The sequence below is a fragment of the Alternaria hordeiaustralica genome (genome assembly GCF_023758085.1).
Source record: "Alternaria hordeiaustralica strain BMP 2776 chromosome Unknown scaffold_17, whole genome shotgun sequence".
In the NCBI taxonomy this organism is placed as follows: domain Eukaryota; kingdom Fungi; phylum Ascomycota; class Dothideomycetes; order Pleosporales; family Pleosporaceae; genus Alternaria; species Alternaria hordeiaustralica.
In genome coordinates this window covers 602,293-620,579 of record NW_026056789.1, presented here as the reverse complement: position 1 = coordinate 620,579, position 18,287 = coordinate 602,293, and the positions used below count along the sequence as shown (strand labels likewise).

Here is an 18,287-nt window from a genome sequence, read left to right as displayed (position 1 = left end):
GGGGTTGTGCGGGGCAGGAGCGGACGAACACGACGACGGAAACTGAGAAGGAGCGGCCGGCATGCGTGAGATCATCAAAGAAGCACAATCCTGGCTGGGCACCATTTTCGCCTAACCCACGCCTATCAGCGCCTGTTGACTGCATAGCCCATGGAGCCCTACAGCTATTTGTAGCCCGTCTCAGCCACAGCCCAACATGACACCCTCTGAGACACGTTGTCAAGATTCGCACATGAAAGTGTCATCTGCCTTGGCCGTCTGAATCACCACCTCGTCACGTCTGACAGACCACCGCGGCGTGACTACCACGGGGAGGCAGCAAGTATCCGCTTACGAACGGGCCGCGAACATCCCTCAGGTTCCAGGTTCCAGGGGCGCTAGCATAGTCGGCAAGGCTGCTTGACATAATCGTGCATGACCAAATCTAGTCGTCGAAGCGAAGAAATGTCTCGCATGCATATAGCCTGGACCACCAGTTTGCATGCTGCGTGTGGTGGTAGTGTGCACACATGCATGCGATGGGGTTGCCAGTGGAGGAGACGAGAGCGTGCACCTGGTGTACGATGCTTCCAAGCGTCCAAGCCCCGGGGTGTCAGGCACGATCACATGTCAATGCGATTGCCCAGAATGCATGGTTGTGGCTTCCTGCCGCCTTGTCGACAGTATTGCTACCTCCAGTGAATAACAGAATCAAACGCAAGTAGCAAAGACTAGAAATGCAACAAGTCACTATGAGCCTACTGTTGGCGGGAAGAAATCGAGTCCTCGACCCTTCGGAAATAAGCTTTAAGGTTGAGCCTCAACCATCGCGCCAAGCCCAAGTCGCGCAAGTCGCGTCACCCTCCTGCCCGACCAACAACCCAACGAACCGAACATGGTCGGCACAAAGCGCAGACGCGACGAAGACGATGTCGACGAGGGCACACCGCAGAAATCACGCGCACGATTCGCTGAAGAGGCTCACGATGAGCTAGAACCCCTCGAAGCGCAGACACCATCCAGAAAGGGGAGGACACAACATCTGGCCGAGCATGGGACGCCCCGATCCATCTTGAAAAAGACTGGTCTGGTAAACGGCATCACCGCGACGCCCAAGTCTACCCGGAAGCTGGTCTTTGAGACACCTACCAAATCCGCAAAACGAGACTCTCCGAACGGCACGCCCACCATCGTTCGCAACGCCGATCGCAGCGCGCGCAGAAAGAGCAATCGCCGTATACTGGAACGCACACTGAATGGCGACGAGAGCGATGAAGATGCGCTGGATGAGGAGGAGGACCTCGCCGAACACATCTTAGGGGAAGACACAGAGGACGCGGAGCAGGCCGAGGAGGGAGCGGTACAAGACGAAGCACCTGTACCAGAGACACCCTCGAAGCGTGGGAGAGGCCGACCTAAAGGGTCAGGAAAAGTAGGGCGGCCGCGAAAGCAGCGCTCGCCGACACCTCCGACTGAGCTGCCACCGCACGAGGAGTACTTCTGGCAGAATCGCCCAGGCGGCACCAAAACCTCCAACAACACTCTCTCTGCGCAGAGCCTGTTGAATCACGATGAGTACTTCTCAGCAATGCAAACGTATGCGGACCGCCACCAGTCTGAACGAGAGTTCTTGCTCGAATTACACGGCCGAGCATACGATCAATGGATCTTCGAGCTGGAGGAAGGCTTCAACATATGCCTCTATGGGTACGGATCGAAGCGCATCATCACCGAACGATTCACCGCACGCCTCTATCAGTCTCTCCTAGACGCTGCGCCGTACAGAGGGACAAAGAAGACACCAAAGATTGTGGTTATCAACGGATACACAGCTGGCACAACCGTGAAAGACTTACTGTTGACTCTAGCATCGGCAGTCATACCAGCCGGACCAAAGCTACCCAATCAACCCGCTCTGCTACTCGAATTCATCCTCGAACACCTCACCAGCAACCCGCCGCCGCATCCAGTACCCGTCATTCTGAATTCCATCGACTCGCCCTACCTTCGAAAGTCTCCGGTACCTTCCATGCTCGCCCGCCTAGCTGCACACCCATCAATCAACCTTGTGTGTACAGCGGATACACCAAACTTCCCTCTTCTGTGGGATGTGGGCATGAAGACACAATACAAATTCCTCTTCCACGACGCAACAACCTTTGCGCCCTACGACGCGGAGATAGACACGGTAGAGACTGTGAATGAGCTCCTCGGACGCAGCGGAAGACGAGTAGGCGGACGAGATGGTGTCGGCTTCGTCTTACGCTCTCTACCGGAGCAAGCTCGAGAACTGTTCCGCATCCTTGTCATGGAGCAGCTAGCCCTCTCACTCATGGAAGGGGGTGATATGGATGAAGAAGACGAGGTTACTGCTACGCCGAGGTCGAAGAAGGTCGCACAAGTCAAGAACGTTCTGCCTGAGTCTACCCAAGGCGTCGAGTACCGTGTGCTGTATCACAAGGCTGTCGAGGCCTTCGTTTGCACAAGTGAAGTCAGTTTCAGGACGCTGCTCAAGGAGTTCCACGACCATCAGATGATAGAGAGTAAGAAGGATGGTATGGGCACAGAGAGACTGTGGGTGCCTTTCAGACAGGAAGAGCTGGAGGGTCTCGCGGAAGATCTCGCTGGAGAGGCGTTTTGATTTGCGCGCCCCGTTCGACGAAGAAGTTGAACACATACACCACCCTCCTACAAAGAATGAGGGGAGTACATGATCCGAGAGTCTACATTGCGTCCAAAACTTGCCAAGTTTCGTTCTGACACCAACGTACACTTCAGGGCGATTCATTCGTTCTTTGTATGCGGTGGGCGTATATCCTTAATTATATTGTACAACATATTTTCATAATATTGCGATGCCATTTCCCTCCCTTCTAGCGACCTTGCTGGGTTCAAGACAAGAACAAGGTTGAAGTAAGAAGAGCGAGGACATTTCACAGACAGCAAAAATTTGGCAAAGACAAAAAGACAATGTTGGTGGTCACAACGAAGTTTGAACCCGCGATCCGCCACCGTCGTCCTGTGGATCTTTCTCTTCCATCTCGGGATTAATTTTGACATAGCATCTTAGCAAAAGGCAAAAAGAGAAGACTGAGGCTGGTCACTACGAGGGTCGAACTCGCGACCTTGGCGTTATTAGCACCACGCTCTAACCAACTGAGCTAAGCGACCGTGTTATCGGATGATTGATGGAAGGTTGACAGAATGCAGCGCTCATAAATTCGGCAAAATTGGTGACATCGGCAGAAATCAACAGGGCAGTTGCCAGACGCGGGGTCGAAGCAAGTTTGCAGCTTCCTCGCTGAAAACCATAATTCATTTGGCAGATTTTCTCGGCCCCACCTTCGCGATAGAGCAAGAGCGCATTGCGACTTCTCGATACTTATAGAAACAGAACGTCATTTGTGAACACAGCTAATAAGCTACACAACTTGTTGCGGCAGTAAGGCTCTTGGTTATAGTTTCCTTTGCTGTGTCTCTAAGCAGAGAAGTGAGTGCACCTGTAAAGTCACTACTTGCGGCCCCTCATACAAGGAAGAAACTGTAAAGGCGAACAGGTCCATGGGTGCCTACAGTCTACATAAATCTCAAAACAGAGGTTCAGTTAAAGCTAGAGGCAATGTAGACTTCTAGGTCATCGACTTTTAGCAGTCGTCCAGTTTCTTCCTTGACTATGCCCATGTGGTGGTTGGATGTTTTGAAGCCACGGGATGCGGGTATGGGCATTCTCTCTTCCCTACGTCACATCTATGTTTATCTTGACAGGATTTATGAGCGATAGACAAGAGGCCAAGCACTGAAATGTATAGCTACTTTGTCACCTACCTCTCGCGACTGTCATGATTACCGTAGCTCAACGAGACATGTATCTCATCTCTTGAAGTACTGAATCAATGTCGAGATACTTCATCCACTAAGAAAATAAATTCCGCTCCTCCAATGCAAATATACAAAGACACCGCAGCATTTACACAACAAACAAGCCGCTCAAAATGGATCTAGACCTCCAAGTGGCATTCCCTCGCGGACTCCAGACTGCACTAGCGGCTCGTGTGCATACCAAACATGAGCATGTGGCGCTGTCTAGATGGGTCACCAGGACCCCTCGTTGCCACTCCCACAAGCCGACCCTATTCATCCAAGTCATGCGCTGTAAGCCTTGCAGTGGTGCCATTTTGAGAACTCGATCGCCCGAATAGAATTGCGATGCGATCCATCTGTCAAGGCAAGGTCTGCGCTTAGTAGCGCCCACGGCCGAAAGCGTGTTTTCGGGTCAGCCACCTAGAATTATGGTCGGGTATTCCGCTTGTGGGCATATCCATTCGAAATTGACAGAGGCTGCTGTGATGTGGTCACCATGAGCAGCCGATCGTGTTGCAGTCGAGGATTCTTTGTTGTTTGCTTTGCTTGAGGCACTGATGGCACAACAACACCGGTGCAACCCGCAGCCATCTCCGCATGACGTCTTCATGAGCAAAGCTGCGGTTGAATGGCTGGTACGCTGGTAGACAGATTACCGGGAAATAGTTCCCTCCATCGTGGCCTGGATCAGCATGCGGAGCCCGCCCCGGCGTTAGCGCGCCACCTTCCCGTGGCAGATCCCAGCTGCGATCACGATCCGTCGCTCTTTTGAGACGACTATGATGCTGTGTCAGCCACCTTTTTACTGCTTTAGGTTCGACGTTTGACCTAAGTCCAGATCTTACCAGTAAATCTTCAGTATAGCTGAGGTAGTTCGAGATCCAGGCGTGTGGCCGTCGCGTCAACGGCTGAAGCATGACGACACTTCGCTTTGACCGTCTGAGTAGCCGTTAGCTGTAGCTTCACCAAACGACTACTTTGGTCGTGATGTGAACCTGTATTCTCGTCGACAAGTAGGTCGATTCTCCACTTCTTGACATTTCCATCTTTTCTTCTCTTTGGCGTGCTTGGAGCCTTGCTCTCAGCTCTGGATTTTCACATTCTTCTCGTCTCTGGCTCAGGAGCCATACCGTAGTCATGAATATCAACGTAAGTTTCATCGAATCGGAACATCGTCGTGCAATACAGTACTAACAAGTTCGTTACAGGAACCCGTCCAAGGCAAAGCCTTTGCGCTGCCCTTCACAAAGGCCGCAGATCCCAATGCCAACCTTACCGATTCAGAGATGCGTTTGCCGTTGTTAAGCCGAGTGCCTGACAACATTCGTAACCACTTCATCGCCATGTGCGGAGAATTTGTCGGAACTGTCCTGTTTCTATACTTTGCTCTGTCCGGCGCACAAGTCGCGAACAGTATACCGTCGTCGGGAGGCCAGACGGTAGCGGAGGCTGGCAGCAATCCCCAACAGCTGCAGTATATTGCGCTTTGCTTTGGCTTCTCGCTTGCTGTGAACGCTTGGGTATTCTTCAGAATCAGTGGAGGCTTGTTCAATCCGGCCGTAAGAAACTCCTCCCTCTTGCGCTCTTACTCAACCGTTTTGCTGACGACAATGTAGGTCACATTCGGCATGTGCTTGATCGGTGCTCTCCCCTGGGTACGCGGTGCTCTTTTGTTCGTCACTCAGATCCTCGGAGGCATGGCCGCGGCTGGTTTGGTCCAATGCATGTTCCCGGGTGATCTGAACGTTCGGACAAAACTTGGTGGAGGTACCTCCATTGTGCAAGGTCTTTTCATTGAGATGTTTCTTACTGCCCAGTTGGTCTTCACCATCTTTATGTTGGCAGCTGAGAAGCACAAGGGAACCTTTATCGCGCCCGTGGGTATGTAATAAATAGCCTTTGGTTGACTCCTGTGGTGGATGCTAACGTCTTGAACAGGTATCGGTCTTGCTCTGTTCGTCACAGAGCTGTCCGGAGTATACTTCACGGGTGGTTCGCTAAATCCCGCACGCTCATTCGGCCCTGCCGTCGTCAACCTCGAATTCACGTCCTACCACTGGATTTATTGGCTAGGGCCCATCCTCGGATCCATTATTGCGGCCGGTTTCTATAAATTCATCAAGATTCTCGAATACGAGACTGCCAACCCAGGTCAAGATATGGACCACGCTGCCAAGATCGAGAAGAAGAAGAATTTGCTGCTCGCCGCTGGTATCAACGAGTACGACGCTCACCAGGTGGCTACAGAGCTTACCGAAAAGGCTGCTGTTGCCGATGCCGGGGGTCCGGATGGTGGAGTTGTTGCCAATGGCCAAGGTCAACGTGACCCACAATACGTTCCTCACGTCGGTATGTACGGAACCCAATTCCGTTCGAACTCTGATATCAGCAACAAACGCGGATCTGGTAGCTCAGAATCAGGGGTCTTACCATCGCCGCAACGTCCAACCGCTGTGACCACAGGTAGCCAGGTTGGGAGGTTCAGCTATCTAGGTAGTCGCGGTACCGTACCAGGCAACTCTGCCCAGATCAACGCTCTGAGAAGAGAGAGCAGACAGGATAGCCCTGCTATGACGACGAACGACGAGCTTTATGCTCCCCTGCAACACGGCGCTGACGTACCTCTTGGAGGTGCTGTCCTTGAGACTGAGCCTAGACAACGAGTCAACAGGACGCCATCGAGCTTTGCATGATGATAAGAGTATGGCAATGAGTAAAATTAAGAAGCACGACTGGATACCCTCAAAGTAACATAGCGCGTTTTGCTGCAGTGATTTTGTCTAGCGTTCCCGTACATAATGAATCGATTCGTGGTCATCTCGACGCTAAATGCTTCATGGTGATGTTTCTCCGATAAGGCGGCCGATACCTCGTAGCGTTCAAGACTGAATTGCTCCCGATGTCACCGTCAGGATTTTGAACCCCTAAAATCCGCACCCATCTTCCTAAACAACGTTCCGAAACTGCTCCTGGTCTCCCAAATCGGCAGCAGACAACTGATCGCGCTACTAGCAAATACCCAAATAAAGCTCACAACCACCCATGCCGTAAAGAAGCCTTTGGAAAAGATGTAATGTGAGAAGAACATGGGCATCGGAAGAAGGAAGTCGAGGATGAAGGTCAAGAGGAAGGCGGAGATGCAGGCGAGTTTAAAAGCGCGGCGGAGTGTGGATGGGTCGTCAGGCTCTTCTTGTGTCGGGGCGAGATGGGGTGGGAGCTCGGATGTTGCTACGACTGCTTCCGGTTGCGTTGGGGCGTCTGTCGCGATCTTCTTTTCACCAGAGTCGGACAATTCGGGTGTCGAACTTTCTCTGGGGGTGTTGTCGTCGTTTACGCCATCTAGCTCAACGGCGTTGATGGCGCGGGTGATTTCCCAGTCAAAGTTGTCGGGTTTGATCAGGGTGATTGTTGTTGTTACGATGAGACCGGTCATAATGGCTGCTAGGTTACCGGCGAGTGTGGGATACGACATGCCGGTCGTTTCTACCGTGATCTCGCCATAGTAACTCTTTGCCGTACTGAGCCACGCCGTGAGACCTGCGGCAAGGCCAGACAGACAGCCTGATATAGCGGCTACTTTAGTTTGCTTTCGCCATAGTATGGAGAAGGCTGTTGGAAAGACAGCGCCGCCAATTAGCAGACCCATGACACTTCGAATGATTAGTAAGTAGCAATTCAATGATGTTGAGTAGGACTCACAGGAATAACCATCCCAGATCGATCGAAGCCGCGTTCCAAATACACGCAAATACAGACATGGTCAGTCCGAAGACGCAAATCATGATGTGCGAAACAAACACCAACTGCTTTGGTGTTGCCTTGGGCGATATGTAGGCCTTGTAAACGTCGAAGGTCAGTAGCGAGGAGACGGCGATCAACTCTGCAGATGCGCAGGACGTGACTGCCATGAAGAGAACCACCAGTAGCGCGACGGCACCTCCTTGGCCCATCAATGTCTCCGCAGCAAATGCGGCAGCCAAACCAGACGAGATCTGTCCAGAAGTAGGCACCTCGGGGTATGTCGGGAACCGAGGGTTATCGGTCAGTGCCACAGCCGCCAGACCAAGCGTTGTCGAAAAGCCAAATGGGATAGCGAACCAAGCGATTCCTCCCAGTAGATACGCGCGTACGGCAGTCGAAGGCTTCGAAGCGATCGCGCGCTGCCAGTAGGCCTGGTCGAGGAAGACAGTTCCGGACCCAGAGCACAACTGGATAACACCGAAGATCAGCCCAAAGTTTGACTTCAACGTAACATATGAGCCGTCCTCGTTTCCTGCGACTGGGCGCTGAGCCCCAGCTTTCTTGAGCAACTCGTACATCTCGCCAGGTGACCCGATCAAAGGGCTGACGGCGTACGCGTTGAACATGAAGTAAAGGATAATGATCATCAGGATCAAAGTGTGGCTATAATCGCAGATGAAAGTCGCTCGCAGACCACCGAGGATAACATAGGCACACACACCTACTATTGTCAGTATACCGCCGCTCATCATTTTCACATCTTACTTACCAACTGGAATCAAGAAGACAGCAGCATACACCGGCATACCCGTCAAGCTCGTAACAACCGCACTTCCACCCAGCAAAAGCTGACTGCCAACCAGAATGTTCGTCACCATCGCAAACACCATAAACACCAAATGCGCGAACGTGCCATATCGCGCTTTGATAATCTCAAGGTACGTGTGACACCTCGGTGCGTTCTGCTTGACTTTGCATGCCAGGATCGAGAACATGAGGATCTGCACCGTAGCACCGGCGGCATACCAGAACGGCCCTGCGACGCCATATTGATAGGCGACTGTGGAGGATTGAAGGAGCGTGGCTGCCCACGTCCATGCTGAGACGATACCGGAGGCGATTAGGCCGGGTTTGACGGAGCGGGAAGCTGTGTTGAATTCCTCGGATGACTGGGTCGAGTAGCGTGTGTAACGGTTTTGAAGGTATGAGATTCCCATCATAAGGAAGGCGAAGAAGAAACCGATGCCGACGACGACGCCTGGGTCATTTAGCTACGAGAATGGATTAGGAGTAGAGGATAAACATACCATAACCGGCTCCCACTGGGAGAGGTACTTTCGCTGTCTCTGACATGGTGAGATCTAACAGACTCGTCAAAAGTTGAAAGTTCTCAGACCCATTTTTTGCGAGAAGGTCAGTCGGTTATATTAACATATGTTGTGAAGGCTCCCACTACGGCTCCGACTCCAATTACCGAGCAGGGTAAGTCGAGATACTACTGTGATCCTCAAGGAGTAGTTCGCCGTCGCGGGCCCACGGCGTTTCCGCGGCGATTGCACGACGCGATACGGAGAGTCCATTGGTGTGATAGGAGAAAGTCGTTACACGGGATAGTAAGTGCAGCGACGATCTGACGGTATGACATGGGCGCCTCGTGCGATAAGCTAGGTTTGATAAATCTCCACATGTACTGACGGATGATCGATGGGGTTGGACGCGTTCAGCCCGTTCTTAGGCTACACTGGGTGTTGTAGCGCAACCTCATCTCTGATCGTTTACAAGTTCAGATAAGAGACGTGCTAGCAGTGAGCCACCCGCTGGCAGAGGCTTGTTGCTAAGGCTGTGATGTCATGTTCAAGGTAAGGACGCAGCTGCCGAAAACGGTTTGCTGAACGTTGATAAACCCCCTGCTCGGTTAGCAATCTACCCCGCGAACGACGAATGAACCAGGGTGAAGACTTGGAGAGCCTTGACAGCTCCAATTGGAGTCGCGATAAGCGAATTTGGAGATTGCAATATATCGTGGTTGCTAAGGTGGTTTGGACTTGATGATATAGAAAGGCAATAGTGCCTGCCACCGAGCACTCGGAGCTTTGCGAACCGAGTGCGAGCATATCATCTTACTATCGTGCCGCCTCATCAAACTTCCATACTCCGGATCGTTAGAAAGAGGTAGCCAATAATGGAATGAACCAGTTGTCTGGGTATTGCAAGTAGCGATGCCTTATCGTATCGCCATTCGTACTAGTATTTATCAGACCATTGTCCTTGGCGCAGTGTGGGCATAGATTTGCTGCCACAGTCTGCGTCTTCACTCTCAGAGTAAAGACCTTTTGATTATCTGTGTATGTGCGATGGCGGCTGTTTGACTCTTTCCAGAGACGCCGCGCAATGCTGCTGAACATCGGATTATGTACCACCCTCCTCCTCTCAGGTCTTCGCCCCAGCAGTCCGGATCTGGAACGTAGCTCCAGGTAGTGCAGCACTTTCCGCTGTGACGGTCGCTTGTATGCCCAAACTTGCAAGACATCCTCTTATCAGACCGGCTGGGAAGTATAGAAACGGCTGAACCCTGGCCTGGCTATTTGCGTCCCGTCCGAGCGCTACATCGCCTGTTTGTGCTACCAGCGCGGCTTGCATAGCGGCGTCGTATTTCTTTGTATCGAATGACATGCGGCCGAGAGGTTTGAACGTGTTGTCTGTAAGGACGTAGATGCCGCGGTGGTTGGTCTTGAGGTTGTCGATCTGCTTTCGGAAGAGTAGTGTCCATAGGTCTTTGCATAGGAACTTTATGCAATCGAGAGGTGTGGTGGGTCGCGGCGCGTCTCGGGAGAATCTGTGTCAAATGTTAGCCATGGTCTTGGGGCTCAACCATGCGTCGAGAGGAGACGTACCGTTCGACAACGCCCAGTCCAACTCTATACCCGAGATTCTCTAATCGATGGAATACAGCCTCTCGTGCTTCTTCCTCGTCGACCGTCGCAGTGCCTCCTCCGCCTACTGGCCCGCCTTCTGTCCCTCTTGCTGTGCCCGCCGCTGTGCTTGACGCGTCATTACTTGCGCCCGACAGTCGCTTTGGCTTTGTGGCTGATGATCCGTGTATCCACTCCTCTTCCCGGGCGGCAAGATCGGCTGTGATGCGATATGCCATGGGTACAAGCTCTATGAGCAGGAGATCAAGACATGATGTGTTCACTAACGAGAACGTGGGGTCGACGTAGGATGTGGTGGGTTCGTTCGGTGCGGAGGGGTTGGCTTGCGCCATATTGGGCGAAGGGTTAGGGTATCTGCGTCCTCAGTCGTGCTACAGACGATGATAGTGGTTGTGAGTTTGTGCGCGACAAAGATGCGCGCTCCGATGTGGTGTGAGGGTGTGCCGGCGGGTGTTTGCGTCTGTGGTAGCTTGGATCTTGTCGTCGTCTGCTGCTCAGTACAGGGTCGGGTATTTACAGTGGTAGGTGTCGGTGTGGAGTGGAGTTTATTGCGGTGTGTTGGTGGTGTTGATGTTCGAGTCCAGATGTGGGCTGCTGGAGCCGCGGCCGATCATTCTTCTGCAAGGGTCCACGAGCTGTGACTTCTGAACAACACTACATTGTACAGCTGCTCCCGGGCCATTTCTACATCAATTCGGCAGCTGAACTGTTGTTATTTCGGGAATATATAGATACGACACATATTTCGATGCAACCCAATACATACGAAAGTGATGATGGCAACAACGCAGGTCACTTGGAATGGGTCATGGTGTTGTATCGTGCGAACATTGATATTTTAGCTCAGATCGGCATAGATTCATGCATATCCCAAGGCACGTTCTCGTAGTGTCATCTCTCATACTCAACATGACGGCTTATAGTCTATCTACAGACAGGCGCATGTGAGTTTGTGTAGGAGCTGTACCGACATCCGGGTACACTCACTTAGCGGGAGGGTTGGCGACGAACTCGACGCCCTTGCTGATGTTGCCCTTCAGGCCGTCGTAGCAGGCCTGGAGAAGCTTCTTCTCTTGGTCGTTGGCGCTGCTGACAACGTCGATGGCTTTCTCGGCACCGTTGGGGCCAAGCTCGATGGGCACAGAGAAGAACTCAAGACCGGTGGCCTTGGAGATAGCATCTCCGCCCTCAACACCAGGTAGGTAGACGTAGCTGGGCTCTACGATGCCCTTCTCGCCCTTGGAGGCCTTGATGACCTTCTCGGCGAAGCTGTTCGCAGTTAGCTAGTGCACGTTGGTGGAAAGCATACAACATACCGGTATCCGGCGTAGGCCATGGAAAGAGTAGCGGATCCAGCGCCCTCCTTTGCCTGAACAACCTCGTCACCACCGAATTGGACGCGCTTGATAAGAGCCTCCATCTTGTCGGCCGGGATGTTTACGCTCGGCTTTGACTGGCTGAACAGAGGTACGATAGTCTCGCCGGAGTGGCCGCCAATGACGGGGATGTTCAGGTTGCCGGGGTTCTTCTCGCCGGTGATCTCAGCGACAAAGGTCTCAGCGCGGACGACATCAAGGGTGGTGACACCGAAGAGCCTCTTGGGGTCGAAGACGCCTGCCTTCTTGAGGACCTCGGCGGCGATGGGAACGGTCGAGTTGACGGGGTTGGAGATGACGAGTACGAACGCCTTGGGGCAGTACTTGGCAACACCCTCGATGAGGCCCTGAACGATACCGGCGTTGATCTTGAAGAGATCATCACGGGTCATACCCGGCTTGCCTGAGCATTGATTAGGTTTCGGTGTCACAACACCAGTATGAGTTCGACTTACGGGGAATACCAGCAGGGATGACAACGACATCAGCGCCGGTGAGGGCCTTTTGCATACCGTCCTCCTTTGGCAGGAAACCTGTGACAGCCTGTCCATCTTCAGTATCTCCATGCATATGCGGGGCTAGGGTTAGCTCATACTGCTGGGGTCGAGATGTGCGACAGATCGGCAGCGACACCTGGTGTGTTGACGACATCGTAGAGAGCGAGCTCAGTGACGTGTTGGCAGGACTTGAGGAGCAGAGAGAGGGGCTGTCGAGGTCATGTCAGTCAGTTACGGATGAAACATAGAGGGACAAGTCTCTGAGGTGCTCTCGAGCTCGTACCTGTCCAATGCCTCCTGCGGCTCCGGCTACTACGGCTTTGACCATTGTGATGTGAGTTTGTAAAAGGGAGACGCGTTGAAAAGTGGTAGTTGAGAAGAGAGATTGAGAGAAGAGTTGAAGAGTCGGTGAGAGAAAAGAAGGCAGGAGGAGGTGGCTTGAAGTAAAGTAGGGTAGGAGCTGCACCACGCGCCCGTTCTGTTGGATCCAGGAAGGTGGGGTGGAGCACGGACCTGGCGGGGTACCGGCGGGAGTATGTCTGGGAAACGCTTCAAGCTAATGGCCGTCTAATGCCCCCGGCACAGTCTGGCTAGCTTTGTGACAATGTTAGTTTCGTGAGTGCTTGTTGAGAGTCTTGGTAGTGAACTCCAGGCTGTTCCATATACCAAGTGGATAGCTTGTATAATGGGCTTTAGAGAAAAGATGCATTCTCATGCTATCGCTGCGTTAGCCAAGCATGTGCAGCGAGCCTCGGTGCCATGAGCAGTCGGAGCAGGTCGGATGCCCACTAGTTGTGACGCAGGTACGGATCCATAGACTGGAGAAGATGTTTCTTAGCCCGCGTACGGTAACTAGTACTTCGGCCGCTGACGAAGTGTCTAGAGCACTCTTGTCAGTGATGAGGGATAATTGGCAAGGCTGTCTGATCATCGACAGCAGTCCACCTAATAGGCTTCCCAGACCCCTGGATTGTCTCGGTACCACCTTTGTCTGTGAAGATCTCCAGGAATTGATGCGATGTGGACCTTGGACCCTGACTGATCTTCGTCATATTCAGCCTGTTTAGTTGCCGGAGCGGATCGGGATGCTGCCAACGTTGTTTCCAGCTCCGCGCTCAAGCGGCCCAAGCACACCTCATTGCACTGTTGATGGGCAAACATGGTGGTGGTGCAAGCTGTTACTCTATCAATGGATATCTGCTCATAAGGCTGCCACAAGCTGACCGATCCGCATCCGCGGCCGTGCCCAAGAAATCCCCAAACTCCCTCAACGCCTCGTAAACACTGGGATCATACTCATTGCCTGCCTCCATCTCCTCCCCTGTGCCTTGATAGAACCATCCTACACAAGAAAAAACCTCGACAGGTCTGGAGACTACATCAACATGATAACATGCAGAGTGGGTGAGCTAACGTCGAAGTAGGCTCCAGAGCCTAGGATAACGCCGTCGTTCCTAACTCTCAGCGTCGACCCTCTCGCCTTCGGCGTCGTCGGGGTCAGCCTCATACCGGCCATAGCTCTGGGGATCGGCATTCGGGTCAGGCCCACGCTGACCACCAACTGCGTACATTTGCGGCTGCTGACCGCTCACCTGGTATTGGGTGTAGACGCTGGGGTCGAACATCGGCTGCTGTGCATAGGCGCGGGGGTCGCCTTGCATCGGACCCGGGTACATGGGCGGTTGCTGGTACTCCTGCTGCTGTCCCAGATGCTCCTGCAGGCCATAGTCGGGAGGTGGCATGGAATGTTGAGCATGTACTGGCTGAGGCATAGCCCCGGGAGGGACCACAGCTGCTGATGACTGTACAGCTGCGTTCTGGCCGGCACTTCTCTTGTGGGGATGAGCCTCCTCGCGGGGCACGATGTCGATGAGGAAGTCGAACATGTCCGACTTTGACAAAGCCGAGGCGATGTCGGAGCGCTGGAGAGTGCGACGCTTGTTTTCCTCGGCGTGGATCCAGGCGCGCATTGTGAGCTCGGTGATGAAGATGTCGCAACCCTTGGCGAAAAGGATGGGAGCTTCCGCTGAGATCATCTTGACCTCTGGGTCGGCCTTCATGACCTTTTTGATGCGGGCAAGCGGGAGCTGGTGTAGCTTGTAATCATGCTCGTCGGTCTCGAGCTTCGTAACCTGCTGCTGCCAGTATGTGTTTAGGATGTCGCGGTAGTTGCCGGTGAGTCCTTGGTTGACCTGTAGGCGTTAGTTTGTGCGATCGTGGCTATGACAGATGCGAGCGCGTACATTCTGCCACGAGCCGGTGAACAGCTGTGGATCGGGCGCGTGGTTCTGTGCGGCAATCTGGACCAAATATCAGCAGCTGGAAGTAGGCATAGGCGCGGATGCGCGAATATAACGTACTGCTGCAGATGCGCCTGCGGTATAGTGTTAGCACAGGATGCCATGGTGAATGCGACAGCCAGCGCCGCGTCGCGTGGCATGCAGCTGGGGCGGGAAGACGTACCATAGTGGCCACCGTTGGTGGGATCATAGAGGGGGTTGCCCTGCTGGCCATCGTATTTGCGCGGCGCAGCTTGCTGGGGCTGCTGGCGCATCTTCTGCTGGCCGTGGCCCTGGAGGTTGACTTGGTCCATGGCTTGGGCGTGGTTGCGCAAGTGTTACGCGGTGGACAGGGTCTGCGTCAGTCCGCGGCGTGTCTGGATAGCAATACTTGTTCCTCGGTCGCGGGACGGTGCAGAAAGGGACGCGGGACGTCCAATGGCTGCTCGGAGTCGCGCGGTGGGCGTGTTGTGAGAGGAGGGCGAGGTCGTGATTCCGTCGAAGGTGCGGTCTGAGTGGTCGGGAGAGGTGGGCGGGGAAGGCGCAGGTACCTGTCTTTAGGCTCCCGCGGCGTTGCTGTGTGCGGCCTGCCATGGTAGATGAGCATTACTCTATTTCTCAATGGCACCAACGCTCGTGAGGTTGTATCAAATGCGCAACTGACCTATGCTCTGGTTCGACGAATCAAATTCCAGTACGAGAATATATTCGCGGAGTTTGATGCTTGGTTGGTGGGTTTCTAACGAGTCAACGAACCACAGCTAAGCAAGGGCCCCAACGTTACTCACGACGCGGACAATTATGTAGAACTGTGGGCGAAGACGGGCTGCAGTATAGGGCGGGTGCAGGATTCGCTCAATGTTCTGACGTCGTATTTCTCATACTAGAGTCTCTTCAGAAGAAGATGCTGCGATCGTCGCTTCGGCCATGCTTATATGCGCGATATGCACGTCGCACCACATCTCTCTACAAGGCCCGACAAGGTGACAGCACAGTAGCGACGCAATGTTCCTGCCGCCTCTATCACAATTCAATCTCCATCCGGCGCAAGACTCGAACCGATCGTGGCCCATGGCAGCACACTTCACATCGAGGCACCACGCTAGAGAGACGAACTTGATCCCGCCCCAGCTGGAGTAGCATGCGGGATGTGAGCGCTATTGGTCAGGATGACGCTCTCTCATTGGCCCCGTAGACACCAGGGCTATGCCAGTGATGAGTTGTTCACCGTCCGATTCTCTCGAGCGCGCCAGAATATGCGAGCACGCGTCATAAGACAATATGACAAAGGCGACGGCCCAGGAGTGAAGCTGACTCTGGAGCTTCATCAGCGGGCTTGACGTGGCGGATCCCAACCATCGGGACCGTTTTCGAGTGCACGAGAGACACGAAGGAAGCCTTGGAGCAGGGCAATCCTAGCGTAGCAGCAGAGGTGGATCACTGTCAATCCAGCTGCCTTGAATTGGAAATGGTAAGGGAGACTGCGAACGTGATGTCGCCGCGAGCGCAACGCGACCAGAACGGTTAGCGCTGCCGCACGGGCCGAGCTGGCTAGCGCGCCGGAGCTTCTCAAAAAGTTCCTCAAATTTTCCAACACTTTCTTCCCGGACAACGCCAACATGGAGTTGCCAACGCACCAGCCGCTCCTCGCTGAGGACACCGATGAGGAACTCTCGGATGAGCAGATACGGGAGCTGCTTAATGAAGCTGCAGTCCGTATGCGCGCAAAGGCAGCCACAGCGCAGCCCGCGAACAAGTCGGATGCTCCATTCAGGCTACCAAAGCTGCAGCCCGGCCATATTGCCGATACTTACGAAAAGACTGACGGCAACATCACGCGCCTAGATCACTCGAAGCTCGTCGACAAAAAGCAGCAGGCTTTGGCTAACGGCATCAAGAAGATTGAGGATCCGCTTCAAATCAAGAAGCAGAAGCAAGAGGTACGTTCAAGCCACACTATTTGCATCCGCATGCCCGTGATGAAAATTATCCCAAACTTTTAGCTGAGCAGACTCGGGCGCCGTCTTGGTTGCCTTCCTGCACCACTGAGGCTCCATTAGTTCATAGTTACACTGAGGCATTACCACGCTCAAGTTTTACTTTTAAAGTTGTCAGTCACAATGCTAACAGCTTGCCACAGGAGAAGAAAGCCACCGCTGGCGCACAGTGGTTTAACATGCCCAAGACCGACCTTACCCCAGAGCTGCGCCGAGATCTTCAGCTACTCAAGATGAGGAACGTCCTTGACCCCCACCGCCACTACAAGAAGGACAACAAGAAAGGCGATGTTCCTGCATTCTCCCAAGTCGGCACTATTATCGAAGGCGCTACTGAGTTCTACAGCAGCCGTCTGAAGAACAAGGAGCGCAAGCAGACCATGCTGGAGGAGATTGTTGCCCAGGAACAGGACAGCGGCCGTTTCAAGCGCAAGTACGAGGATATTCAAACGTCGAAGCAGAGCGGCAAGAAGGCGCACTACAAGGCGATGAAGGCGAAGCGAAACAAAGGCAAGGTTGTCAAGCCTTGAGAATTGCTTGGTCGCTTCTGGCCACATGCCAGGAGGCTTCGACATCGGGACTTTCTTGGTTCTGGACCGTGTGGATGGTATGTTCTATTCTGGATTCTGGCCTCACTCTTGTGAAACTATGCCTGCTTGCGATACGCGTCTGAAAGGACACACTGGCGGTTGCCGCATTGGCCTGCCGTTACCACAGCCCTTGATCATTGGCCGTGAAGATCGGACAAGATCTGCTTGACCAGGGCCTGCATGTCCTTGGCTGCCTCCCGTCCGGCCTCCAATACCTCCTCGTGGTTTGCCTTACCTTGGCTCAAATGCTCAGTCAGTTGCGCCCTGTTCATGGTCTGGATCTCCGCATCGTTGCCACGGGCACCTGCCTCGAGCACAGCCACGTTTGTGACTAGACTGAATGCAAGAATACGCATTCCAGCATGTCTGGCGACGATGATCTCCGGTACAGTGGACATACCCACCACATCAGCTCCTAGCGTGCTGAGCATTCGGCATTCTGCACGAGTTTCGTAACTTGAACACGGTCAGCATATGTTTGATGCCATAGCGAAGTAGAGGGAGGAGAAGGACTTGAATGACATACGTTGGTCCTGCCACAAACGCGTACACACCCTCGTGTAGCCGTCGCTCCTGTTTATCCAGTCCAAGTTTTGCCCAGGCCTTGTGCGTCCGCACCCTCAAGTCGAGGTCGTACGCATCTGACAGAGGTGGGAACCGCGTGCCAAACTCCTCGATATTGGGTCCACGCAGAGGATGGATGCCCACCAGTCCAGCCATATTGAGATGCTAAGCAGAGTCAGATTGAGCTCGACGTCTCCAAAAGGGTTGACCTACGTCGTTCAAGCATACGATGTCTCCCACGCGGTAAGTCTGGTTGAGACCGCCGGCTGCGTTTGTGACTTCATCCACGGTTAGCCAGTTGACTCTGATCATCTGCTCTCTTAACATACCGATCATGGTCTCGACACCGAGCAATTTGCACACTCGAGTAGCGAATGTGACAAGGTCCATCGAGTGGCCTTCATAGAAACTGCATCCATCAATATCATGATTCTTGCGCCAAAGCCTCTCATCTTTGAGTGACTCACTGT

At 53.4% G+C, this 18,287-nt stretch overlaps 8 protein-coding genes and 1 non-coding gene across 9 annotated transcripts; 3 read left to right on the top strand and 6 right to left on the bottom strand.

Annotated features, from left to right (window-relative positions):
- Nucleotides 1-874: 874 nt before the first annotated feature.
- J4E84_007721 (uncharacterized protein) lies at nucleotides 875-2,620 on the top strand (the record flags this gene model as incomplete). Its single annotated transcript, XM_049390302.1, has 1 exon — nucleotides 875-2,620. One exon carries the CDS (start codon nucleotides 875-877, stop codon nucleotides 2,618-2,620), a length of 1,746 nt encoding a protein of 581 aa, XP_049242155.1.
- Nucleotides 2,621-3,076: 456 nt separating this feature from the next.
- On the bottom strand, nucleotides 3,077-3,150 carry J4E84_007720. Its single transcript has one exon. It is a non-coding gene; the product is annotated as a tRNA-Ile (tRNA).
- Nucleotides 3,151-4,977: 1,827 nt separating this feature from the next.
- J4E84_007719 (uncharacterized protein) lies at nucleotides 4,978-6,533 on the top strand (the record flags this gene model as incomplete). Its single annotated transcript, XM_049390301.1, has 4 exons — nucleotides 4,978-4,989; nucleotides 5,049-5,399; nucleotides 5,457-5,721; nucleotides 5,779-6,533. 4 exons carry the CDS (start codon nucleotides 4,978-4,980, stop codon nucleotides 6,531-6,533), a joined length of 1,383 nt encoding a protein of 460 aa, XP_049242154.1.
- Nucleotides 6,534-6,785: 252 nt separating this feature from the next.
- J4E84_007718 (uncharacterized protein) lies at nucleotides 6,786-8,934 on the bottom strand (the record flags this gene model as incomplete). Its single annotated transcript, XM_049390300.1, has 5 exons — nucleotides 6,786-6,845; nucleotides 6,875-7,490; nucleotides 7,540-8,302; nucleotides 8,351-8,839; nucleotides 8,889-8,934. The coding sequence occupies 5 exons, from the start codon at nucleotides 8,932-8,934 to the stop codon at nucleotides 6,786-6,788; spliced, it is 1,974 nt and encodes a 657-aa protein (XP_049242153.1).
- Nucleotides 8,935-10,011: 1,077 nt separating this feature from the next.
- J4E84_007717 (uncharacterized protein) lies at nucleotides 10,012-10,846 on the bottom strand (the record flags this gene model as incomplete). The annotated part of the gene is made up of 2 exons (XM_049390299.1): nucleotides 10,012-10,417; nucleotides 10,476-10,846. 2 exons carry the CDS (start codon nucleotides 10,844-10,846, stop codon nucleotides 10,012-10,014), a joined length of 777 nt encoding a protein of 258 aa, XP_049242152.1.
- A 651-nt stretch (nucleotides 10,847-11,497) lies between these two features.
- J4E84_007716 (uncharacterized protein) lies at nucleotides 11,498-12,715 on the bottom strand (the record flags this gene model as incomplete). The annotated part of the gene is made up of 5 exons (XM_049390298.1): nucleotides 11,498-11,783; nucleotides 11,831-12,293; nucleotides 12,346-12,433; nucleotides 12,486-12,596; nucleotides 12,671-12,715. 5 exons carry the CDS (start codon nucleotides 12,713-12,715, stop codon nucleotides 11,498-11,500), a joined length of 993 nt encoding a protein of 330 aa, XP_049242151.1.
- A 1,126-nt stretch (nucleotides 12,716-13,841) lies between these two features.
- J4E84_007715 (uncharacterized protein) lies at nucleotides 13,842-14,980 on the bottom strand (the record flags this gene model as incomplete). The annotated part of the gene is made up of 3 exons (XM_049390297.1): nucleotides 13,842-14,579; nucleotides 14,748-14,761; nucleotides 14,851-14,980. 3 exons carry the CDS (start codon nucleotides 14,978-14,980, stop codon nucleotides 13,842-13,844), a joined length of 882 nt encoding a protein of 293 aa, XP_049242150.1.
- Nucleotides 14,981-16,285: 1,305 nt separating this feature from the next.
- Nucleotides 16,286-17,193, top strand: J4E84_007714 (uncharacterized protein; the record flags this gene model as incomplete). Its single annotated transcript, XM_049390296.1, has 2 exons — nucleotides 16,286-16,606; nucleotides 16,807-17,193. 2 exons carry the CDS (start codon nucleotides 16,286-16,288, stop codon nucleotides 17,191-17,193), a joined length of 708 nt encoding a protein of 235 aa, XP_049242149.1.
- A 194-nt stretch (nucleotides 17,194-17,387) lies between these two features.
- On the bottom strand, nucleotides 17,388-18,153 carry J4E84_007713 (uncharacterized protein; the record flags this gene model as incomplete). Its single annotated transcript, XM_049390295.1, has 4 exons — nucleotides 17,388-17,709; nucleotides 17,780-17,982; nucleotides 18,031-18,095; nucleotides 18,147-18,153. 4 exons carry the CDS (start codon nucleotides 18,151-18,153, stop codon nucleotides 17,388-17,390), a joined length of 597 nt encoding a protein of 198 aa, XP_049242148.1.
- Between the last annotated feature and the right edge of the window lie 134 nt (nucleotides 18,154-18,287).